The 26,951-nt window shown below is 34.5% G+C and overlaps 1 protein-coding gene across 3 annotated transcripts in view; it reads left to right on the forward strand.

Annotated features, from left to right (window-relative positions):
- Positions 1–21,569, forward strand: part of UBE2E3 (ubiquitin conjugating enzyme E2 E3) — a 79,513-nt gene extending 57,944 nt beyond the window's left edge. For all 3 annotated transcript variants that reach the window (XM_054562580.1, XM_054562579.1, XM_054562581.1), the window contains exons 4-6: positions 14,714–14,846; positions 18,571–18,718; positions 20,777–21,569. In XM_054562580.1, coding sequence (XP_054418555.1) covers positions 14,714–14,846; positions 18,571–18,718; positions 20,777–20,874 — 379 coding nt within the window. In that variant the 3' untranslated portion in view covers positions 20,875–21,569. The remainder of the gene's footprint in view (positions 1–14,713; positions 14,847–18,570; positions 18,719–20,776) is intronic.
- Positions 21,570–26,951: the final 5,382 nt, after the last annotated feature.

The following is a 26,951-nucleotide window of genomic DNA, read 5'->3' on the forward strand; positions in this document are numbered from 1 at the left end:
TGCTGAATGATCGGATATGGTGCCAGGCGAGAAAAGAGGCTTAAAACAAGTGTTGTGCCTGCGATATTGGAACAGTAAATGAAAGTGTCATTTTTAAAAATAACATTTATTTTCTGATTATAAATGTGTAATTGTAGAATATTTGGTAAGACACAAAAGCAAACAAATGCATACAAAAATCAACTATGATCTTATTGTATACATAACCATTCATCTTTAAAATATGATACATATAGATATTTGTATACCTTTGAATACTGTATACAGTTTTATGACCTCTTTACCATATTCTGTTATCAGCATTTCCTTATGTCATTAAATAATCTTCAAAATCTTGATTTTTTAATGGCTACCTCCGAGTTCACTGAAAACTAAACGTGATGTAACTTTCCATTTTGTTGGACTTTTAACTGATTTCGGGTCTCATTATTGTTACTTTGCTTTGAGCCTCCTAGTACAAAAGTATTTGTCCACATCTCTTTATATTCTGTTATGACCTCTTTTTGGAAGTGGGATCACTTGATCAAATGGCTTTTGATCCATGTGGTTAAGGAACCTTTAAAGAGTTTTACTTATTTTTCCTTCCCACTAGTAGTATGTGAGCATGACTACCCTTATACCTTTACAATCAAATACTATAATTTTTGGTCTTCAGAAGGGCTAGATTTTATTTGAAGATTATTTTAATTTTGTTGAGTTTGAGGTGACAGTTGGATGATAGACAGGTATAATGTTCAGTAAGTACTTGATGAAGCAGTGTAATAAATGCAAAAATGTAATCCTACAACTAAAGATTTAGAAACTGTACACAAAATGTACATGAAACAGGAAGCCCTATAGTATATATACCAGTACATATATATTTGTGGCATTATATATAGGAAAAAGTAGAGTGCTAAAGACTGAACTTCGGGGCAAACACAGATACTAAGGGATGAAGTGGAGATAGACTCTTTAGAGGTGATAGAGGATGTGGGTTTACATTGATAGGATGCGTTTTCTGTAAGACCTTATTCTAAGGAGTATTGAGTTTTAGATTATTGTGTAGCAGCTGCTTTTGTAACTTCAAGTTTTTGACCTGATATCAATATTCCAATAATGCCAATAGAACTCTTCTGTGTCTCATAGATTAATGCATTCTTGGTCTTCTTAGATAACCTTTTGCTGTTTTATAGTCTTTTAGATGATATAAATTAATCCTGAAGTCCCAGAATGGTAGTTACAGGTCTCAATCTGTTCGTTCTCTTTTAGAAGTATTTTATAGTACAGTCGTTGTCATATAATCTCTAGTGATGTTACTGGTTGATGTTTTAGACTTAGTTATTATATATTATACATAATAATGTATTTCCCATTATGTAGAATTTTCTAAATGTTGGAGTGTAAAGTGAAAGAACTTACTTAATGTTTAGTATATTAAAATAAGATTTTACCGATGTTTAATAGCTCTACCTTGGGTCTAGGCTTTTAAGTCTGCTTCTGCTTTATAAGTAGAAAGGAGGGAAATGGCAAGAAAACAATCAGGAAGAGCAAGGATCTGAAACTGTCATAACAACATTTTACTTTTTAAAGACAAATGTATAGGCAAAACTCCTTGTGAATTGTATGAATGAGTATATTATTGAGACATTTTCTCGTTTGACCAACTTTTTTTTTTTTTTTTTTTAAGTTGTTATACTCCACTGGTTATCATTGCTGTTTTGGGAGATGGTGATAGGGAAATTGTCCAGGGAGGCTGGTATGCCCCTGGTTAAGCCCAAGAGAGCAAGCATTATTACCTTGGTAAAATCACTATAACCTAAAGGTGATAATGAGTTTTAGCAAAAACTTACAACCTATAACATCTGTCTGTACAATGAGAGTAACAATACAAATCCCAGGTGATTTGTCATTTCTGAGGCTTGGATTTTTTTTTTTTTGTTTTCGTTCTGTCATTTCCCATTCTTCCTGCATATCAGATCTGTCCCTCTGCAGTCACTTTGAATTGTGGCTGCATATTATATCACCTGGCTGCAGTCATTTTGAATTGTGGCTGCACATTATATCACCTATATCACCCGTATAAACATCTCTTAGGCTCAGAACCACACCCCACACAGATTAAACCACAGTCTTTTTGTTGGAGGGCAAGGTGTCTAGTATCCAGAAATCAATAATTTTTGAAGCTCCACAGGATGCCCTGCTGGGCATCCAAGGGTGTAACCCCATGGTTTCACATAGAGTTATGCCCTCAGTGAGGGCAGTGACCACTTTAGTTTCTAGCACAGGTGCCCAGCACAAAAGGTGGACACTCAAATCAGTGAATGAATTTGTGTCTATTTTTGCCATTGAATCTACTATAGAACGTATGTAAAGTATACTTTGCATATTGTAAAAGCTCAAATACATTTTTCAGATTCAATATGAATTTATATGCTCAAAAAGGCATATACATGCTATGGATTAATAAGCATTACCAATTTCCACCAGACTTCAGAGGTACTAAATTTACCAGAAAGAGATCAGTCTGGGGGGAGGCAAGTAGGAGTATAACTGTGAGCTGTTAGCAGATAGCTACGCTTGTCTATTTAGTTAGTAGAATTATTTTCCTGTATTGTTTCCTAAGCCTTCTTCTCTCCCCCATTGTCTTTTATTTCTCTCTAACAAGTTGTGAGCTGTTCATTATGCTTTCAACCTAGAGAAATAATGACATTTTCCAAAGCACTCAGGAATACTACCTGTTCACTTATAAAACAGTGTTTGAAGTTTGGAAAGAAATACAGAGATACGCTTCAGATTGTGTTCTCTCTGGATAGAAGCTCACTGTCTGCCTGTGCACTAACCATGAGAATTTAGGGGAAGATACTTAACTTCTGTGAGCCTTGGTTTTCTCATCTGTGAAGCTGAGATAGCCACCTGTCTTACAGTATTACTGTGAAGATTAAATGAGATAGATATATGGCATTTAACATGGCAACTCCTGACAATACAAGTGCTTAATCAGTGCAAATCGTTGCTGTTGTTCCTGCAGCTGCTGTTCTTGTTTGAATGCATACAATACAATCTTCTCAATACAAAGGTTGTTCAGTTGTTCAGTCTAGTTCACACATGTTCATTTAGCCTTTGGTATACTTAATGTACTTAAATTTGTTCCTGTATGCCAGGAATACTCCAAAGCCACTACCATCATTGACAGCCCTGTTAAAATGAACAACTAATGATAACTAAGATTACCTACCCCCCATTTCTGTTTTCCATGAAAGATATAACTCAATAGGTTCAGGGTTCAGTTGAAAGAGCAGAGAGGGGACTAGGAGGAGAAAGGGGCGATGGGTGTTTGAATAGCAATTTGGAGTGGAGAATAGGTATTCTTGATGTCTTGGTTAGTAAGGGACAAGTCAGGGATCTGCAAAATACACAGTACCTCATTGAAAGTTACCGTACAAAAGGTTTAAAATGACTTCTTGTGACCCAGCACTGAAACCACAGTTTATATTAGTGGTTAAAGTATATACCAAGTTCCAAATTACCTGACTTTAAAACAAATTTTTGAACATATCCCTTTGTTAAATTGGGAACTATTTTTATAAACCAATGCTTAAAGAAACATTTACTACTTCTTGCTTTAACATAGAAACATTTACTTGTTCTGAACTTTTTTTTTCTAATTAACACACTTTATTTCTTAGAGAATTTTTAGGTTCACACCATAATTGAGCAGAAAGTGTAAAGAGTTCCCATATACCTGCTGTCCCTGCACGCACAATCTCCCCTTACCGATATCCCACACCACTGCTACATTTGTGTCAGTGGATGAACCTACATTTGACAGATTATTGTCACTCAAAGTCTGTAGCTTACATTAGGGTTGGCTCTTGGTGTTCTATATTCTTTAGGTTTTGACAAATGTATAATGACATGCATTTACTCTTACAGTGTTACACAGACTTTACACTGTCCTAAAGATCCTCTGTGTGCTGCCTGTTTACTCCTTTTTTTCCCCACTAACCCCTACCAACCACTGATTTTTAGCTTTTATTTTTATTTTTTACTGACTATAGTTTTGTACTTTTTTACCATATCATATGGTTGGACAAAATGTACCCTTTTTAGATTGGCTTCTTCACTTAGAAACATGAATTAAGATTCCTACGTTTTTTCATTACTTGATAGCTCATTTGCTTTGAGTGCTGAATAATGTTTTGTCATCTCTATGTACCACAGTATGTTTATCCATTCCCCTACTAAAAGACAACTTGGTTGCTTCCCAGTTTTGGTCATTATGATTGATGCTGCAGTAAATGTGTGCAGGTTTTTGTGTGGACATGTTTTCAGTTTATTAAATATCAAGGAGCACAATTGCTGGATAGTATGGTAAGATTATGTTTAGTTTTGTAAGAAATTGTCAAACTGTCTTCCAAAATGGGAGTTCTTCATTTTGCATTTCCAGTAGCAATTAGTGAGAGTTCCTGTTGTTCCCGCATTCACTAGTGTGCGTTGTCATTGTTTTGGATTTTGGCCATTCTAATAGGTATGTATTGGTAGCTCATTCTTGTTTTAATTTGCAGTTTAATGACATGTCTCAGTTTGTTTGGATGGCTCTAACAGAGTACCCTAATAGACTGGGTCACTTAAAATTTATTTCTCACAGTTCTAGAGGCTGGAAACTTCAGCTAGGATTTGGAGTCTGGTTAAAACCTGCTTTCATAGATGGCAGTCTTTTTGCTGTGTCCTTCTGTAACAGAAAGGGCAAAAGAGCTCTGGGGTTTTCTTTTATAAGGGCACTGATTTATTCATGACGGCTACATCCTCCTGACCTAATCACTACCCAAGGGTTCTCCTCCTAATCCCATCACATTGGGGGCTAGGATTTCAACATGAATTTGGGGGGCACACAAAAATTAAGTCCATAATCTGGGATGTTAAACATCTTTTTATGTGCTTATTTGCCATCTTATATCTTCTTTAGTGGATTGTTTGTTCGGGTCTTTGGCACATTTTTAAATTGGGTTGTTCATTTGCTTATTGAGTTTTAAGAGCTTTTTGTATATCTTGGATAATAGTCCTTTATCAGATGTATAAAGGACCATGTTAGAATACTATATGCCAGCAATTCAGTAATATAGGAGAAATGGATAAATTCCTAGAAATATATAACCTGCCTAGATTAAATCATGAAGAATTGAAAAATCTAAATAAATGAATCAACAGTAAGAAAATTGAAACAACCATCAAAAACCACTTAAAAAATAAAAATACAGGACCAGATGGCTTCACTAGTGAATTCCACCAAACATTCCAAGATTTGAAACGTATCTTTCTCAAACTTCTAAAAAATAAAGAGGCAATACTTCCTAACACATTTTATGAAGCTAACAAAACCCTGATAGTAAAACCTAGCAGAGATAACCCCCCAAAAGAAAACTACAGACCAATATATCTGATGAATACAGATGCAGAAATTCTAAACTATTTTGTTTAGAAAACCAAGTATAACAATAAATTATAAAGTAATACATCATGATCAGGTCAGGTACATTCCAGGGATACAAGCCTAGTTCAACATATGCAAATGGATGAATGTAATACACCACATTAACAAAAGAAGGAATAGAAAATCATATGATTTTATCAGTAGATTCAGAAAAAATCTCCCTAACTGGTGTAGCTAGGTTGGTTGGGTGTCATCCTGCAAAGTGAAAGGATCCTGATTAAATTCCTAGTGAGGGCCCATGGCTGGGTTGCGTGCCTGGTCCCAGGTAGGGGCATGTACTAGGGGCAATTGATTAATGTTTCTCTCCTCCTCTTTCTCCCTTCCTCCCCTCTCTCTAAGAATAAATAAATAAAATGTTTAAAAATAGATGCAGAAAAACATTTGATAAGATACAACATCCATTTATGATTAAAACACTCAGCAAAATAGGAATAGAAGAAAAGTACCTCAATATAATAAAGGTCATATATGACGAACCCTCAGCCAGTATCATACTCAAAGGTGAAAAACTGAAAGCTTTTCTCCTAAATTCAGGAACAAGACAAGGAAGCCCAGTCTCACTACTCTTACTCAACATAGTTCTGGAAGTCCTAGCCAGAGCAATCAGGCAAAAGAGAAAAATAAAAGGCATGCAAATTGGGAAGGAAGAAGTATGTGTCATTTTTTGCAGATGACATGATTCTGTACCTAGAACACCCTAAAGACTCCACCAAAAAACTATTAGAAACAATAAACAATTACAGTAAAGTTGCATAATACAAAAAGTACAAACATCACAGCTTTCCTATATACTAACAAAGAAACTTCAGAAAAAGGAATTTAAAAAATAATTTTTTGTAGTTGCAACCAAAAGAATCAAATACCTAGGAATAAATTTAACAAAGGATGTGAAAGACCTATATACTGAAAACTATAGAGCATTATTGAAAGAGATTGAAAAAGTTACAATGAAATGGAAAGATATTCCATATTCATGGATTGGAAGAGTGAACATAGTTAAAATGGCCGTATTACTCAAAGAAATATATAGTTCTAATGAAATCCCCATCAAAATCACAATGTCTTTTTTTTTAAGAAATGGAACAAAAAGTCATCAAATTTGTACGTAACCATAAAAGATCATGAGTAGTCAAAGCAACCCAGAGAAAAAAAGCATGAAGCCAGAGGTATCACATTACCTGACTTCAAATTACATATACTATTGAGCTATGATAATCAAAACAGCAGAAAAACACACACACAGATCCTTGGAACAGAACTGAGAGCCTAGAAATAAAAACACATGTATATAGGCAAATAATTTTTGACAAAGGAGCCACAAACACACAATGGAGAAAAGATAGCCTCTTCCAGAAATGGTGCTGGGAAAAATGGAAAACCACATGCATAAGAGTGAAACTAGATTAGTTTGTCCCCATATATAAAAACTAACTCAGAATGGATCAAAAAACTAAATACAAGATCTGAAACAATGAATTACATAGAAGAAAACATAGGTACTAAACTTATAGACCTTGGTTGTAGAGAACATTTTATGAAAGGCAAGGGAAATAAAGGCAAAAGTAAATGAATAGGACTGTATCAAGCTAAAAAGCTGCACAGCAAAAGAAACTGACAACCAGACAGAAAGGCAACAGACCAAATGGGAGATATTTGCAAACAACAGCTCCAATAAAGGGCTAATATCCAGAATGTATAAAGAACTCATAAAACTTACTACCAAACAAACAATCCAGTTAAAAAATGGGCAGAGGACCTGATCAGGCACCTCTCCCAAGATGATGTACAAATGGCCAACAGACACGTGAAAAGATGTTCAGCTTCACTAGCTATTAGGGAAATGCAAAGCAAAACTACAATGAGATACCAGCTTACACCTGTTAGAATGGCTCCTTACCAACCAGACAAGTAATAACAAATGTTGGAGAAGTTGTGGAGGAACGGGAACCCTCATTCATTGCGGGTGGGAAAGTACACTGGTGAACAGTCTATGGAAAACAGTCTGGTGGTTCCTGACAAAATGAAGAATAGAGTTATTATATGGCCCAGCAATCTCTCTCCTGGGTATCTACTTGAAAAACTTGAAAACATGTATTTACAAAGATATATACACCCCTATGTTCATTACCGCATTATTCATGGTGGCCAGGACATGGAGACAAAGTGTCCTTCAATAGGATTGGAGAAAGAAGATGTGGTACACACATACAATGCAATACTACTGAGCCATAAGAAAAGATGAAATACTGCCATGTGCAACATGAACGGACCTTGAAAGTATTGTACTAAGTGAAATAAGTGAGAAAAAGCTGAGAGTCATATGATTTCATTCATAGGTGGGATATAAAACTGACACTTGCTGACACAGAACCATGTGGTTGTTACCAGAGGGCAAAGGGTGGGAGTGATTTGGCGGTGGGTCATCTTATATATGGTGACGGGATATGGTTTGACTTCGGGTGATGGGCACATAGAGCAATATACAGATCTTGTATCTTAGAAATGTATACTTGAAACCTGTATGATCCTATTAAACAGTTAAATTTAAAAGAAATTTAATTTCTTTTAATAGAGCTCTTTATATATCTTGGATAACAGTCCCTTATCAGATGTGTCTTTTGCAAATATTTTCTCCCAGACTATGACTTGTCTTCTCATTTTCTGACTCTGTCTTTTGCAGAGCTGATTTTAACTTTAAAGAAGCTCAGCTTATCAATTATTTCCTTCATGGATCATGCCTCTGGTGTTGTATCTAAAATGTGGTTGCCATACCCAAGGTCATCTAGGTTTTCTTCTGTGTTATCTGGTAGGAGTTTTAGAGTTTTGCATTTTATTTTAAGTTTTTGAACCATTTTGAGTTAATGTTGTGAAGTGTGTAAGTTCTTTGTCTAATTTTATTTTTTACATGTGGATGTCCAGTTGTTTCAGCACAGCTTTTTGAAAAGACTGTCTTTACTCCATTGTATTGCCTTTGTTCCTTGTCAAACATCACTTTTGACTTTATTCATGTGGGTCTATCTCTGTTCTTTCTATTCTGTTCTGTTTAGTTCATCTTTTTGCATATTCTTTTATCAAGACCACACTCTCTTGATTACTGTTGCCTTATAGTAAGTCTTGAAGTTGGGTAGTGTCAGTCCTGTGACTTTATTCTCCATCAATATTGTGTTGGCTATTCTGGTTCTTTTTCCTCTCCATATAACTTTAGAATCAGTGTGTTGATACAAAGTAACTTGCTGGGAATTTGATTGGGATTGCATTAAATTTATTGGTCAAGTTGACAATATTGAGTCTTCTTACCCATGAACATAAGTATCTTTTATTTAGTTCCTTGATTTTATTTGTATTTTTAATAGATTTTTGTATTACTATATAGTGCTTTAAAATTTAGTCACGGTAGATGAAGTCCATTGAAGTTATACCAATATGGCATCTTAGTTAAATATGGCTTTTATTTTTGTAGCCATAAAATTAAACCCATTCTTAAATAAGAACTTTGTATAGTAAGATTTTTAAAATTTTAAATACTTACTATACACAAAGGAATTTTTATTTTAACAATTTAAAGTCAGACTCTCAGCACATAGCACTTTTCATAGTTATGTCAAGTCCAACTTAAGTCATTGTTTTAGTCTTTTTGAATTTAGTTCAGCTCATTTTAAGATAAGACTTTCTGCTGTAGGGTTAAAAAGCATGCAGAATTTAGTATAAATCTTTGCATATTTAACTTAGTGCCTGGTTAAAAGTTTTATATGTTAAAAGCTATGTTTGTGAATTGAATCCATTATTAAATTAAGCATTTGTAAGTTCTTATAGTGAATCACTCCAGTGCTGGAAAAGTAAAGTGTTTATGATTTTTGCAATAACAGTAATAGCTGATAAAATATTAAAGTGATGCGAAATTTTTTTTTTTATCAATCCTTATGCTGCTAATGTCTGTAATAGTGTCACTTGTTAGCATTAAGAGTAGCTAGTAACAGAAAATTTCCAGATGCAAGTTTGTCACTGTCTAAACTTCCTGTGATGGTGTTTTGTGGAGAAGATAAAATAGCTTATGGGAAATACAGCATTGAAAATGAGGAAATGAATGTTTGCAGGGGGAAAAACAGTAGAGTAAGAGTACTTCTCACTTTCTTAATATTATTTAGACAAAAAATTGAGTCCTCAATTACAGAATTTAACAACTCATCCTTTTTTTTTTTTTTTTTTTTTTTGGCATTACTACATATTGAGGTTTCACAACTGCAATGAATTTTACTTTTGCTCTATCCATGAAGTAAACTGCTAAGTAAATGAACCCTTGCTTATGAAGATAATGCAAGAAAAATTTCCATATCCTCTCCCCTCTTCTCCTCCATCCCCTTCTCTTGTCTCCTTCCCCTTCCCCTTCTCCTTCCTTCCTCTCTCCCCTTCCCCATTAGACTTGCATTATAGGATCTCCCTTCTTCTCTTGGTCAGATCCCACAATTCTTTAGTTTCTTCGAGTTACTAAAGTACTTACAGCTTTCAGGACATAAAAAGCCTGGCTCATTTCTTGTAACCTCACAGAGTTTATATTTTAGTGCAGGCAGACAATAAGTAAAATACTGAATAAATAGATAAGATATATAATATGTTATTGACAGATGCTGTGGCGAAAAAATAGAAAGGAGGATATGAAATGTGGAGATTATGTGTGATGGAGGAAACTACATAGAATCTCAAGGAGGAACATCATTCAGGCAGAGACACAACTAGTACAGAGGCCTTGAGGTGGAAGTATATATTTTGTGTTGGAGAAACAGGTTACCCAGCCAGCTGAACAATGAAGAGAGGAACAGATAAGAAGGATGGTGAGGGTTGTAATGGCAAATTGTGTAGTGTGTGTATGGTCATAAGACTTTGACTTAACACAAAATAAGAAGGTAAGCCTTCGGAGAGTTTTGACCAGAGTTATTTCATCTGACTTACTTTTTAACTGTCATTCTGTCTGGTTGTCATATTGAGAAAAGACTGCCATGGTGGTCCTAGGGTCAAAAGTAGAAATAGGTAGGCTATTGTAATTAACCATGCAGAGGATGGTGGTGTTTTTGAATCAAGGTTGGACTGGTAGGAGTAGGGAGTATTAGAGTTTTGGGTATGTTTTGAAGATAAACCCAATAAAATTTGCTAATGAACTGCATATGGGGTAGAAAGAATTTTGTCAAGGAACAGGTCTCTAAGGCTTTTATCCCAACACACTGGAAGGAATAATGGTGTAGCCATTAGATGAAATAAGATTGTAGGAGGGATTGGAATATCAGGAACTCTCTGTGGGACATGTTAAACTTGAGACACTTTTCAAAATTGTTAAATATAAAGACTCGAGTAAGACTTTAGATGTATAGCTCTGGGATTCAGGATAGGAAATCTAGGCTGGAGCTACAGATTAGAGAATTAAGAGCTTATTGGCTCTGTCAGAGGCTGTAAAACTGCATGAGCTCACCGAAAGAGATGTAGGTAGAAAAGAGAAGAGGTCCAAGAGAACTGAGCTCTTGAGGACTGGCAATATTTAGAGATTAAGGAGAAAAGGAAGAGCAATAGTGATTGAGAAGGAAAGTTAGGTGGAAAACCCTTATGTTACTCTAGCAACAAAATAGAGAAAAAGTATGTCAAGGAGGAAGAAGTGATCAACTGTTAAATGTTGCTGGACCAGGCATATAAGATGAGGATTTGAGAAATGAGCATTGGGTCTAGTGATGATGTCATTTGTGACTTTAGATGACAGCTGTTTCAATGGAGTGATGGGAGGAGTAAATGCTGGTTTAGATATTGAGATGGGAGCTGGAATGGGCAGAGGAATAGTGGTTTGTTTTTAATAAAGATTGAGGAAATAGCATTTTGGTGTTCTTATAGGTGTGGTTCATAAGAGAGGTAAAAATAGATGAGTTGGGATGGAGTTTAGAATGGCTGGAGTTTTGCCTTTGTTAAGAAAAAGAAAGAAAAGATTGAAAACTGGTGTAAGTAACACCTATGTTGAGATTCTGTGCATTTATCGCCCATTTTCTACTTAGCTGTGAAGCCTCAGTAGCAGGTCATCTGCTAGCCTATAAAATTCTTTGAGTTAGGATGGAGTCACTCCTGCATCTAACACCTTCTCTCTCCATCCTTTCCCTACCCCTCCTTTAAAGAAAAAAAACAAAAACAAAACCAGTCTGACTAGCAGATGACACCTTTGTGAGAAGAAAAAAGAGCCCCTTATTCCAGGTAAGGCAGCTAACACAAGGGCTGGATTTTCGCCCTCGCTTACCTTGGGCTAGGTGCCCTTTGAACAGTGAAGGGCTCGCACTGCTGTAAGCCGCAGCCCTCTCCATCCACTCCATGACAAAGGGAAAGTCACATTTAACAGTCTTCTATAATAAATACCTCTTTTATCCTGTGGCAAAATAGCATGATAAGTGAAAAGAAAGGAAATTTAGAAACCAGAAGTTTAGTGTGGGAATCCCAGCTTTTCTACCAGCTGGCAAAGGGTATTTAAAATGAATCATTTAGTTTCTGTGCCTTGGTTTCTTCAGGCATAAACGGTGGGGTTTGGCCTTAACCAAATCCTTTACAGTCTGAAATTCTGTGATTCATTAAAATACAGTAATCTACAACTTCTCTCCAACCATATAAAGCATAGCATAGTTCTGCTAAGAACCAAAAAAATATCACTCAGGAAATTTGGTTTCTTGAGTTCTTACACAAATAATTATTTGCAAAATTTGACTGGAGATTAACTTTGATGTAGCAGCACTGAAATTACGAGGACATAAAGGAAAACCAAAATACAGGCTAGTTCATAGGCTTTGTCCCAATTCTGCCTGACTTATTTTGTAACTGTGGGGCATATAATAAGTTATTTAACTCTCTAAATCTTAGTTTCCTCATCTAATAGTAGGAATATAATAACAGTACCTATTTCATAGATTTGTAAGGAAGATTAAATGAGTTATACTCTATGAAGCAATGAACAATGCATGACATATAATAAGGATAAAATAAACCTTAGCTAACATTATTATTACTACTACTATTCTATATGTAGAGTTTAGAAATATTTTAGTAAAGTAGCTATTCTAAGAAAATCTCTGACTATAATTTTATAATGATTATCTTTAGTCACTAAGGGAAAAATTGACTGAGGAGAGAAAATGCCAGTGAATCAGCTTTAACTTTTTTTTCCCTCCACACAATCGGTACCCTGTTTTTTATATCTTTAGTTACAATGGAAATTCAGTTAGGGAATATACTGATTCTCAAAAGATGACAGAACGAGCCATTACTATAACAAGTTCCAGTTGCTGTGATACTTAAAACTTATGAAGTAGTATTGTGTTCAAGTATATTTTCCCTAACTAGGCCAAAGGAATAACATTTTGTTTGTCATATATATCTGCCATAAAGATAGATATTTGAAGCATCCTGTATTTTGATTATACCATCAAATTTTCTATACCCTTTCTGCATGAACTATTTTTCAGAGCACATATTTAATTATTGATAGCATCACTTGCCTGATGTTTGCAGTTCATAGTTTGTTTTACAGTATTAATAAGATATACTAGTTAAGTCATTTTCAGTTATACTGAATGTTGTATTGTAATTATCATGGTTGATTTATCAGTGCTGGTTTGCATTAATTTTAAATCAAACATTCAGATCATGTCTAAACTGGTCACTTTAAAAGAAGGAAAGCTTTATATAATACGCTAGTTTAGAAAGTCAAGGTAATTAATGATGTAAAGGTTAGAGAAAGATGGATGTCTGTAAGGTGAATTTGAAGAGCGTTTTAAGGAGCATTAGGTGGGCCTTAACTGACAAATAATTGTGAATTTAGATTTTACTTTAATTATCTCTTGTCTTTCATCAATGAAATGAGCTGCGCACAATGCAGCGCTGGGATTTAGTAGCACCTGCCACTGAGACCTTGGTTTCTAAAACCTTCCTATTGAAAGGAACTGCGAATCCTTGAAGAAATGGTTGATTCGAAGGTTGGGAGCCTAGAACATCTTGTTATGCCAGAAAGTAAGGAATTGTTCAAAGAAACTGATGGTGGGTTATCACCAGACAATAGGGGCCCTTTTGAAGAGGCTCCCACTGGCCAAAGCAGGGAAATTTGAGCATCAAAATAATTAGTCTGTAATGAACTATAAAGCATTAGGAAAACAACAGGAATCCATGAGATTGTAATATACAACTGGTAATAAACACATTCATACAAATGAGGCTAAAGAGCCAGCTGGTGAATGTGATCTTTAGTAGTTCAGTTCAGCCAAGACTCACAAGTGGACCTTAAATCTAGGGGCCAAATGTTGATGAAGAGCAGGATATTTGTATGGTCTTAAAGTGTTTGTCCAGAGGTTGCCTCTTGGTTGTAGGGGAAAAGTATTAAGTAAGCAGTAGGAAAATAGTATAGCACTTATAATCTGAGTAATGAAAATTAACCTCATCGTTTAGGGAAAGGTGAATACCATGTCTTCTGGATGTGATATCCTGAGAAGAACACATCACTTATGTACTGTTTGGCCACTGAGGCACCACCCATATCTAAACCTGAGGAAACATCAGACAAGTTCAATTTTTTTTAAAAAGGAACTGTATTAAAAAATGTTAATGTTATAAAGGTCAAAGAAAGGCTGAAAGGCTTTATATTAAGCCTATAAAGGTGTAGGACATAGATGATCCCAAGACTGAATACTGTATCTGGAGAATATAAGTTTGTTTTTTTTTTTTTAAGGCATTATTGGATCAGTTGGCCTTTTTTTGCAGATCTTAGGTGTAAGCATTGTATTGATACTGTATTTACTGAATTTTAGCTGAATTGTGATTGTACTGGAGGTTGTTTAGGAAATGCATACTGAAGTATTCATGGGGGAAGTGCTGTGATGTATTCACCTTAACTCTCAGATGGCTCAGAAAAAGCACTTTGTGTGTATGTGGGTGGGTGGGTATTCATATACAATTACATATACATAAAAAGAAAAGAGGGGGAGGGGTAATGAAGCAAATGGGGTAGAATGCTAACAGAAAGAGATCTGGGTAAAGTTACATGGATGATCTTCGTTGTGATTTTTCTGTAAGTTTGACATATTTCCAAATAAGTTTATACACATGCATGCACTCATTGTAGCTAATCTCTTATTGCTCTAGGTTGCTAATTTACCTTTAATATTTAATTGGTTTAAGATGTTAAAATTCATTGCTTATAGATATACACATTGATTTTTAATTTCTTTTAAATAGTGCTGGGCCTAAAGGAGATAACATTTATGAATGGAGATCAACTATACTTGGTCCACCAGGTTCTGTATATGAAGGTGGTGTGTTTTTTCTGGATATCACATTTTCATCCGATTATCCATTTAAGCCACCAAAGGTAAGAACCTGGAAATACATTCTGTAATATTTATCTTTGTCCTCTAAAATTAGTTTATTTTAGCAGTTAAATGTGTATTGATGTGATCAATTTAATTTCGTTGTTTTTCATGAATTGATATGGAAACTCTCATGCACCAGGAACTTTGAAACTATGGAAGTAATTGATTTCTGCCTTTTACAAATAACTCTGTAATCAACAAGAGGGTTCATTGATTGTAAATAAAACTAGGAGGAGGTACCCAAAACTGAAATTTATAAAAAATTATTTATTCTTACATGTTTAAACTTTAGTCACCTTAAAAGTACTCTCCATTTGATGCAATACACCTATCAAGACCTTTTTTTCCACTGCTCAAAACAGTTTTGAATTCGTTGATTTTGATGATTTTTAGTGCTTCTGCTGTTTTTTGTTACATCTCTTTCACATGGGCAAAAATGTTTCCTTCTGAGGACTTATTTCTTCTGGGTAAGCAAAAGAAAGTCACTCTGGGCAAGATCAGGTGAACAGGGAGGGCGGGACATGGGGGTCATTTCGTTTTTGGTCAAAAACTGCTGAACACTCAGCAAGGTGTAGGCAGGTGCGCTCGTAAATCACCCATCATGAAATGGGCAAACACGTTGAAAGAGCCTTTAAAAAAAAAAAATTCACTGAAGCTGACCTCGGCCTCTCACAACAATGCTGGCTGGTACACTAATGATACAGATGGGTTCCTAGAACATTCACCTAGTGGGAGAAGCCTGTACTGCAAGGGGCCTGCCCTCTAGAAGATAATTCTGGAGTATTTTAGGGTCCCCTCTTGTGTACCACTTTGCACATCGTTAAAGTAGATGAATTTTTGGTTTTAAATATGAAGGAAAATACCCTATGAACCTTCCTTAGAAACATAAAAAGTAAACTTGTGTGACAGCTTCTAGAAATAAGGATTAAATAACTTGAATTTTGTGCTAAATACCGTACCTTATCTTTATAGATGAGCAAAAAGTAGAAAAACATGGCAAGGAAGAGAAGTGACTTAATGCCTCCTTGTTGTCTCTGAATATGGATTAGGTGATAACAGAGAAGGGTTGAGTTGTGCCTTGTAATGACCGGTAATTCTTTTTCAAGTCTCACACATAAGTTATTTAAATAGACTCCTCCTCCGAATTCTCATTATAAAATGGTCAGGCCAGCTGGTAAAAACCACGTATTAAGCCTGAACATAATTACTCTTCACTTGATCTTAGCCAGAAGGCCCAGAGGCAATGAGTATAATTATTCTTTAGATACAAAGATTTCTGACAAGTTAGGGAAGAGTTTGTTACTGAGCCCTTAACTATGATGAAATGTTTTCTTTCTCAGTGTAGTTCTGTCTGTTCCTAATACTATGTAAAAATATATGCAGCAATTTAATTCCTGCAAAAAAAGAAAAAACCCAGACAGTGTATTATCTAATAAGATAACAACATTTCCACCTAGTGGTATTTACCTCAAATTGCAGATACAAAGGTTCCCTAGCACCTAGATGTATTTGTTCTCGAATACTGCTATTAGTTTTTTGAGTGCTTTACTCTGTGATCTCATCAGAATGTAAGATCTTTAAATGATTGTCTTAATGCTCCCAGGTATATAGATTGTCTTGATAGATCAATCAAATAAAAGGATAAAACCCTCATGTTAATAATAATACAAATTGAATTCACATTCAAAATTACATGCTAAATGGCCATATATCACTCACCGCTCAATTTGCATTCAGTGTTTTTCTATATGATAGAAAACAAAACTTAAGCAAAATAGTCCGTGAACATACACATATATATACATATATATGCGTATATATATACATATATATAGTGATACTTTTACATACCTTGTTATTCATATTGGAAAGGTGATTTTATCATGATAACAAAATTAGCAGAAAAAATTTTTGCAAGATTTATTTTTTACAAACTTATCTTTGTACATGAAGGGAAATTTCTTAAAGAAAAAGACTTCTAGGATCTTTTCATTGAAAACAAATTGACTAACATAGGGTTTTAAATTATAGTTCTTTATGTGATGTGTCATAATTGTTTTGATCAATGTAATGGCTTTTAAAATTAATTTAGCATGTTAATATTTTTGCTGGTCTCAGTATTTTAGTTTTTTAACCCTTTAATGTTAATTCCTTTTGGCTAAGGTATCTTATACAGAATTGTGAAGCATTATTTAGCGCTATAACTGGCCAAGTGAAAAAGAAATCAGGCTTCTTTTTTACCCTAGTGTTAGGTACAGTTATTTCTCTACAGCACTGCTTAGTTTTGAAGTTCAGATAAGGTGTTGAACTTCTTGAAAAATAATAAAAATTTAATTCCCTTCTCTTCACTCATTGTTAATAGCTAAAAGGATTCAAAATATTAATAATGTTGTGTTTGTAAACCATACATATAGTCAGCTGTCAGAATTTTAGCATGTATTGTTCCCATATTCCATAGTAAGACTATCTAATAGAATTAGAATGCAAGTTACACATGTAATTTTAAGTTTCCTAATAGCTACATTAAAGTAGAAACAGTGAATTAATTTTAATAATATTTTTTTAAACCAGTATATTTAAAATACTGCCATTTCAGCATGTAACCGATATGAGAGTATTATTAATGCTATATTTTACATTCCCTTTTTGGTATTGAGTCTTTGAAATCTGATGTGTATTTTATATTTTTAGCCCTTATTAATTCAACTAGCCATATTTTAATAGCTCTGTGTAACTATGTAGTATGTATTGTATTAGAGCAGTTCTAGAGGAACATGGTTGGCTCTCCCCTCAGCCCTCCAAGACCAGAGGTTTCTTTCCTGTTAGGCCAGTGGTTCCTTTTTTGTTTTTAATTTTGCATCCTTATCAGAAATACGCTTTTGAGGACTTTTAATATTTTCTTCCCACACTCCACTTGAGATATCATAGTACACTGCTATTTCCAAGAGCTCAGAAACTTTTTTTCTCTCTGCAACTCCAAATCAAGAAGTAACCACGCAGTATCTGTGATTGTTTTGAACTTGACAGTATTTGTTCCTATGATTTATCCTCTTTTTTTCACACATCTCGGATATATTAGTTTCTTTTCCTTTATTCAGTAGCTTAAGACCTTGTTTGTTTTATTTTACTTTCTTGTCTAACAAGACAGTGAGGCAATTGTGGAAACTAAAGGCTAGAAAGTAGGCTGGTGATTTTACCAACCTTCCTCTAAATTGTTCTCCCAGTATTTTCTGACACATGGCAAGAAATGAGCTGAGTTGATACTGATATTTTCTACAACAAACTATTGTAACTTTTGTTTTACCTTTAAAAAATTCTTTACCCATTTTTCTTACCTTTGACATCAGAACATTTTTGTTCTTCCTCACTTTCCATCTTTAGAACAGGTGTTGTGTGCACGGCATGCATGTGTTTATGCTGTGTACATAACATAGAATTACTGCATCATTCATTTTGATTAATCAAATCAGCTACTCACTTTGATTTAGAAATCATTCTAGTTCTTGCTATACTGGGTAAAAACCAGAAAATTTCCTTTAACAAAGTGAAATAAAACCATTTGATTTTGTTATTACTTAAACCTAGTGTTTGATTAGCTCTTGGTTAAATTATTTGCTATTTAGTGTCATCTGCAATGTGTTACCCTTCGTTTTTGCTGGTGAGAGTTTTAGTTGTGAAGAAAGCATTACATTTTCTTCCTGTTTTTAATGTGACTGCCCTTAGGTTACTTTCCGCACCAGAATCTATCACTGCAACATCAACAGTCAGGGAGTCATCTGTCTGGACATCCTAAAAGACAACTGGAGTCCTGCTTTGACTATTTCAAAGGTTTTGCTGTCGATTTGTTCTCTCTTGACAGACTGCAATCCTGGTAAGAAAATATTTATTAACATACAGTGAGGCTGTAGAAAGCAGTGGATCTTCCTGGTCAGCTTAAATGTGGATTTGAGAAGTAAATGCTAGTGTTGGAAATACCAACATACAGTATTTGCGAGGAAATTATCAATGCCATTTCAATTAGAATAGACCAAAAGTTTCACAGTAGTTTTTTAGTGTGTTAATGGAATGCTACCCTGTCCTTCTTTTCCCCCTATCACTGATGGGCTCTGTTTTCTAAATTCTGCACTGGACAAGCCACTTCGATGGTAACGGCAGTGTCTCTGACACCAGTGCCTCCGTTTCTTCTTTCATGCTGCCTTGTGCTTTAATGCAGCCACTTAGTAATGAAGAACTTCTTGTTCTTTCTTTCTCTTTTGGATTATAGTTAGTTGTATTGGATGTAGTTAATGGTGGAGGATATTAAAAAAATGTAACTGATGAGATAGTTGGACTACATTATGATTCTATATACTTAGAGGTTAAAGTTAATAGTGCAAATTTCATAACATTTTAAATAAATGTGTAACTTCCACACATGAACTTTGACATGGGTAGCTGAACTGAAAAAGTGATGTTTAAGTCAGGAATTTTGCATACGTTATCTTACTAAGAGGTCACTTTTTAAAAGAAATTGACTTATTTTTTCTAAACATTTGATTAATCACCAGAGGCTATTACTATTATCTTCAGCCCAGCAGTTATAGATATACCAAAGATGGATGGATGGATGCCTGGATAGATAGAAGATAGATCGATAGATAGATAGATAGATAGATAGATAGATATTGTAAAATCATGTATTGGGTTGGCAAAAAAAGTTCATTTTTCCCCCCTGTAAGATGGCTCTACTAGTGCTTAGTTGTCTTTTACTTTCATTTGAAACAATTTTGTTAGGTTGCATTGTGACAGCTGTACTGTGCATTTTAAAAAAAAAAGAAACTTAACCAAAAGTGGTGAGTTTGTATGTAGCCATTTTAATATTGAAGATCTAAGAAAATATGCAACATTTTTGGCATGTTATGCCTTATTATTTTAAGAAAGGTAGAAATGCAACTGACACACAAGAGAAGATTTGTGCAGTGTACGGAAAAGGTTCTGTGACTGATCAGATGTGTCAAAGCGGTTTGTGAAGTTTCGTGCTGGAGATTTCTTGCTGGATGATATACTCCAAGGTTTGATAAACAAGTTCATGTTGATAGAAATTAAAACGACATTAATTGAGAATAATCAGTGTTACACCATGTGGGAGATAGCCAACATACTCAAAATATCCAAATCAATGAAGTTACTGGTGAAAATGAAAAGTATCTCTTTTATTTTAGGAAAAAACTAAGCAGACTTTTTGGCCAACCCAATATTACAGCAAAGGTTGGAAACAATTTGAATATCCATTAAAAGAGGATTTACCTATTAACAAGAACGAGACAGTGTCCTGTGAACTGACAGGAAAAGCTAAGATATATTAAATTAAAAAAGCAAGGCACTGAAAAAATAAATATGCATAATAATATGTTCTAAATGCTTGCACATGCGTATCTCTCTGGTTAGAAATGCTGTGAACAGCTGACAGTCTTTTGCCAGGGGAAAAAACTCAGGAGTAATAGAGGTTTATATCTCAGATTGGATTTCCAGCTCAGAATTCTATTTTAAAATAATGGTAAGTTTTCAAATGGAGATAAGGATAGTTATTTGAGTCATATTTTTGCATAGAATGAAGGATACATTTTATTCTGAATAGCATTGCATTGTTAGACCTGAGTTTTTATTTTAAAATTACATTTTTAATGTTCATAAAAAGACAAATATCACCTTGTACACTTTCATTACTGAGTAAAATGTCAAGATTAAAAAACAATTTTTGTATATTAAAGGCAGATACCTTTTATAAAAATCATATTTGTTAACTTAATGTTTATTTTTTAGTTAAAAGGGCCTTTAACAAATTGAACATTAAGATGCTGCTAAAAAAAATCAGTGTTTCAGTTGAGTAAACTGTTAAAACTATCTTTAAGATGTATAATGTTTTTTATTATTCTTTTCACTTTTCCAGCGGATCCTTTGGTTGGAAGCATAGCCACTCAGTATTTGACCAACAGAGCAGAACATGACAGGATAGCCAGACAGTGGACCAAGAGATACGCAACATAATTCACATAATTTGTATGCAGTGTGAAGGAGCAGAGGCATCTTCTCACTGTGCTGCAAATCTTTATAGCCTTTACAATACGGACTTCTGTGTATATGTTATACTGATTCTACTCTCTGCTTTTATCCTTTGGAGACTGGGAGACTCCCCAAAAAGGTAAATGCTATCAAGAGTAGAACTTTGTAGCTGTAGATTAGTTATGTTTAAAATGCCTACTTGCAAGTCTTGCTTCTTTGGGATATCAAAATGTATTTTGTGATGTACTAAGGATACTGGTCCTGAAGTCTACCAAATATTATAGTGCATTTTAGCCTAATTCATTATCTGTATGAAGTTATAAAAGTAGCCGTAGATGACTAGGAATTATGTCATTTGTATTAAACCCAGATCTATTTCTGAGTATGTGGTTAATGCTGTTGTGAAAAATGTTTTACCTTTTACCTTTGTCAGTTTGTAATGAGAGGATTTCCTTTTACCCTTTGTAGCTCAGAGAGCACCTGATGTATCATCTCAAACACAATAAACATGCTCCTGAAGGCATAGTTTCCTGTCGTAATATTTTAAGTCTTACCTGGTTAGAAGGTGTGTCTGAGATGATTGTTGATGAAATAAAAATGTGGATATGAAGATATTGACTACTAAAGACTAGTACAAATAAATGAATTATTAAATAGAAAACATTTGAAATGTTAATAAATGTGTAGTGTTTTTTCTTTTAAGTACAACTGAGAGAATATAATGAGATTAAAAATGCAAAACTGGATTTTAAACCATTGGTCTCAAAAACGTACAAAGCTCTACTTTGATAATGTATGAGATAAAAATAATAAGAAATCCTGATTCACTCTGGAATCTCATGTTATGGAACATTTTGTTTCCAAATTGGTGGTTTCTGTCCACTACTGGGCAATATTGTCAAAAAATTCTAAATCTGGTAGCTGTTCTGTGCCCCCTGCTCCCTTTTTTTTTTTCTTTTTTTTTTTTACTTCTGACCTTGGTCTTGAATTTTTATGGTGTATTGTGTGCATTACGATTCCTGTTGTCACACTTGGCCAGCAGGTGTAGCCAGAGACAGAGCTGAACACAAAATTATTTTCTGCCCTGAAGGTAGAATAGAACTCTGGATCAGTGTGCAGATGTGACATTATTTCTCAATTGAAAAACTACCAAATTTTAAGCGTTCCGCAGGTTATATAAATTCCTTCTTCCTAGTTATAATTATTAAATATTAGATTTCTTAAAGGAGTTACAATTACTGCAATATTCAGATATGGTAAACAGTGTAAATGTGTTGGTTTTTTTCTCTGTGACTGGTATAATTATTTGAGGTAATTCTTGGGTCATATAACCAAGGTTGTGGAATATGAGGCAACTGTCTTCTCCAGTCCTAAATTTGGAAACAGAATGCCATCTTAAAATTTATAGAGTGGAATTATAAGCATAAAAATATGATGCCTAAAAAATAAAGTAAAACCTTTGTAGTTGCATATATCCTTGCTAAAAATAGTGGTCTTCCTTTGACTTGAGTGTCAATAGAAGTCTTAAATCAGGGTAAAAATAAAATTACTAATATATCTACTTTTCACTTAAACTCTCCCCTTAAGAAATCTCCTCATATTACAGAGGAACAGCAAATAAAAAGGTAGTATTTTGAAGAACTCAGGCCTAGGCCTATGAAAACCTCTAAGCTTTGACTATTGTAAGAGGTGCCTAATGGAGTTCAAGTCAATGTGATATGAGAGTGGCGACCTTTTATATAAACTACAAGGCTTTCTGTGTAGGTAAGCTGTAGAAGGTATTGTACATTTTACACCCTAGAGCAGTGATTTTCAACAGGTGCTCCACAAGAATTTTTAAAACATGCAATACCTGACTAGTTAGGGGCACTGATCTCTTTTCCCTTAGATTGCCAAGTCAAAAACGACAACAGCCAACACAACAATAGCTGTCCAGTGTGAATGAATCAAAATTAAACCTTTTTTTTGTCATATTGGCAAAAAATACAATTTTTTTGTGTGCCACAGAATTTTAGTAGCTTATGTGCACCATGACATGAAAAAGGCTGAAAATCGCTGCCCTAGAGTAATAAATTTCTCTCTTTGTGTTAGAAAAGTTTCATCCTACTGAATGTTAGGATGTTTGGGGGTGCCATCATTGGACTGCCTTCATTTGCTATCAGCCAGATTACCACCAATCTATTTTGCTTACTTGTGGGCTCTGTCCTGTGCTCACCTGGGACAGAATGGAGGGAATTGGGTACTTGAAAGTATTTGTGATTCTTGCATGAACTACCGTTGTAGCCTAGAGTAAGACACTTGTAACTTTTTTTAGTTTCAGTTTATTCATATATGAAACAAAAGAGTTGAATATGATTATTTCCATATTCTCTCTTAGCCATCAAACTCAGGTAATTCTTACTGTATAAAATGTGTTATGCTTGTCTGCTTTTTCTTTTCAGGGAACAGGCTACAGTTTAAATGGACTGAAATAAAAACCAGTTATCATTTGTTTTTTTGCTACTACTAGCTTCCCATAAAATTCTGAATTTTTAAAAATTTTTTCTACTGAAAAAGTATATAGATCTGCTTCCCAGTTACATAGGTATTCGTCTATGTATACTGTACGGGCTTTTTTCCCTTGAAACTTTGCTCTAGATATAAATTGTAATATTTCAAAACCTAGACTTCTTCTCGTCTATTAAGAGCAAATTTTACAAGTTGAAGTCCACATGTAACTTTGTAAGTTTCAGGAATGGTCATGGCACCATGCATTCCATTGAGCGTGGAGTGTTCTGATGATGATCACGTGCCCTTAGAGGAGTTGGGCAGTGCGCCACTACATGCCAGGTATGGTACTGAAGAGTCTCATCTCGTTGATGATCCCCTGAAGAGCACTAGGAGAGGAGACGGGCAATCCTCAGTTGGCAGTGGAAGTGATGCACGGATGGATTAACTAGCTTATCCCAGGTTACACAGCCAATATGCTGTGCAGATACAGCCCCTATGATTTACAACTAGGCTAAGAATTCTTGTTAAAACATCATAGTTAATATTGAATATATATGTAAAAGCAGATTTACATAGCTTAATTGATAACTTCTGAAAATTATTCAGTAAGATAAGGCACAGTTTTGTATTTTAGTAAATCCTTATTTTAATAGTGTGTTTTAAAAGTCTCAAATGGAATCTGACAAAATAAGCCTTTACTGATAGTTCCCAGTGAATATAAAGTATGTTTGTTTAGCTTCTGCCTTAGACATTTGTCATAGAAATACTTTCAACTTCACTGACTTTTTAATTTGGAAAAAGAGAAATGATGTTATTTTAAATTTATTTAACCATACATCATATAACATCAAAAATTTATAAACATTTGTTGATTACTTTTTTCAAAATAACAACATGTATTAGTTATCTAAACATTGCCTCCCCCCACCCCCCTTAAAGCCAGGAAATCTTAAATAATCACAGGGATAAAACTCTATAGACGTACGCAGTGTGAATTGACCCATGTATATGCTACTTTTGCTAATAAGAACTTTGAGGTGTTGTATACTTGGAGTCAGTCCACTAACGTATCCAAGGGTATTCTTCTAACAATATAACAATGACTGTATTGTAAAATTTAAATCAATTTCAGTCATACGACTTTAGATGTTAACCTGCATTATAATCACATTAAAGCAAAAAAGCATTTTCACTTGACATTTATATTGTGGTCTGGAAAGATTTGGCATGATATGAAACTATTTTTAGAAAACCATTGCAAACTATCTTAAAAAGCTGAAATGATTCTACAATAATTACGTTGTCTATTTAAAATATTTTCATTTACTATTCCTAATTTTAGCAAAATAGAACATATAAATAAATCCATTTGTTTCATGTCTAAATAAAGCTTTTCAAGTGATACCCAGAAAAAATAATTTATAATTACATTTTCATAACCAGACATTATTTGAAACATCAATTTTTTATAACTAGTTTGTCAACTTTTGGAAGGGTAAAGTTCTTCAATGATTTAAATGTTTACTAGAATGTTTAATACAGTGTTTCTACAGGGGGACTGATAGTCCTTTCAAAATGGTTATAAAGGTGAATTTCCGGGCCTGGTTTATAAACTGCATTACCAGTAGTGCTAAGTAGTGTTCAAGCTTTCTTAGACAGCATCAACTTTGTTAATTAAAAATGAGGAATGATCTTCTATGGTGGGTGCATATTATCACACCTAGTCTCATTTTCCTCTTTTTCTCCCTGTTAAACTCCTAAGCACTTCTCTGAAGGGAGTATCCTGGATTTGTAGCAGTATCTCTCTTGTTTTAGTCTGCTACCTCCTGTGCTTTCAAATTCTTGGGGTTCTAGTAGCTCACGTGACAGAAGCCCAAAATGATGTTTAAATGATAATGTTCTATAAGTAAGACCAAACATAATAAGCTAAGTTTAAAAATTAAAAAAAGAACAACCTAGGTGATAGATTACCCAGACTCAGGCACAGGGACAGTGTAAACCTTTTTTAGTAGTATTTGTCATTACTTTGATTACATAAGAGAGATTCAGCTATAATTAGGCAGCAGAGCTCTGGGTGTGTGTAAATCTTCCCTGTCTCTAGGTTACCTTGTTGAAATCCCATGAGGCTAAAGTTCCGTTTATGCAGGTGTCCCCAACACAGAACATTGAAAGCGTTTCCCACAAATCCTTCAATCCCTAGAGTTTATCTCAAGTTCTACTTTAATGAAACCTTTCCATTTTACTGTCACGTGCCTTTAGTCTGTCAGTCTGTTTCTCTGAGACACCGTCTGCACACACTCAGAAATAATAAGAAATTCAAGCATGTGCATATTTCCAAGTACAAACAAGCCAGGTTACTTTCTTCGCAGGAATTCTTTTTTCTTTTTTTTTTGTATTGGAGGGGTGTGTGTGGAGAGTTGGCTATGCTATTTGACTCCTTAACTGACCTCCATGGTGAATTTATTCTACAAATTTTAAGTGTTTGCTAATTGCAGGTCCTTTCAGGCAATACCATGTATACAGAGACTACATTGTCACATTTTTAATTTATAATTTCTTGTTCAGAAAGATTTTTCCCTCTGCTTAGCAGAGAACACATCTTTGCTAATGTGTACCCATTTCCTGTTGCATGAGAAATTGAACCGATGCCAGGATGCTGAAAATATTAGTATAATGATTTGCTGCAAAGTTTTACCCAATTTATATGATACTAAACATACTTTATACTATGTGATGCTTTTAAAATAACTACTCTGTTTTTCAGACAACTCTTAGTACCCACCATCTCTAGCATGCATTTTGGCATTTTATTATGTTTAGTTTTATACCTTATGCATATTTCTGGACAGTGAGCTCTTGGAAGGTAATCTATACTCCTTTGTCTCTCTTTCAGCCCAGTATCTACATATGATACATGTTTGCTGAATGTATGAATGTTATAACATGGGTATGTCTTCTGCATAAGGTTATTCAGAGACCATGTGAAACATATCAGTTGTGCCTTCTTTAATTTCCCATCATACTCATTCAGTGCTTTGTACCTGGTAGGTGCTGGATATATTCCTGTTAACTAGATATGTGAGAAATAGCAGTGGGTTATTCTCATCTTTAAAGTCTACTTGTTTAAAATGGAGACTGATTTAATTTGGAGATTCTATACCAAAATGCTTTCCATCCTACAAAATTTACATAATTTTCATTATCGTTACTGTCTTCCTAATTGATGTATTTTTCTTACTCTCTTTTCTGTTAAAAAGAGAAAAGGACACAAAGGAATACTTGTATCTGTTTACCATATTCTTTTAGGGGAGTTTTAATTTTTTTCTTAAAAAAAAATTAAAGAGTATTTTCTTCTCTTGGCCCAGGAAAAAATTTAAGAGAAGTATTTTAAGGAAAAGGAACTAATGGAACTGGTATACTATATATATGGTAATATGGAAGGGGCAGTCCTTGAATTTTGGAAGTTGGTTGTTGAGATAATATCCAAGCCTCTTCACTCCCCACCCCCCCCGCCCTCATTTTTAGCCTTTATGAGAAAGGGAAATAGAATATAATAATAATCAAATGGGTCA

This window comes from Pteronotus mesoamericanus, unplaced genomic scaffold (assembly GCF_021234165.1).
Source record: "Pteronotus mesoamericanus isolate MK-2021 breed Mesoamerican mustached bat unplaced genomic scaffold, CSHL_Meso_final scaffold_651, whole genome shotgun sequence".
NCBI lineage: Eukaryota > Metazoa > Chordata > Mammalia > Chiroptera > Mormoopidae > Pteronotus > Pteronotus mesoamericanus.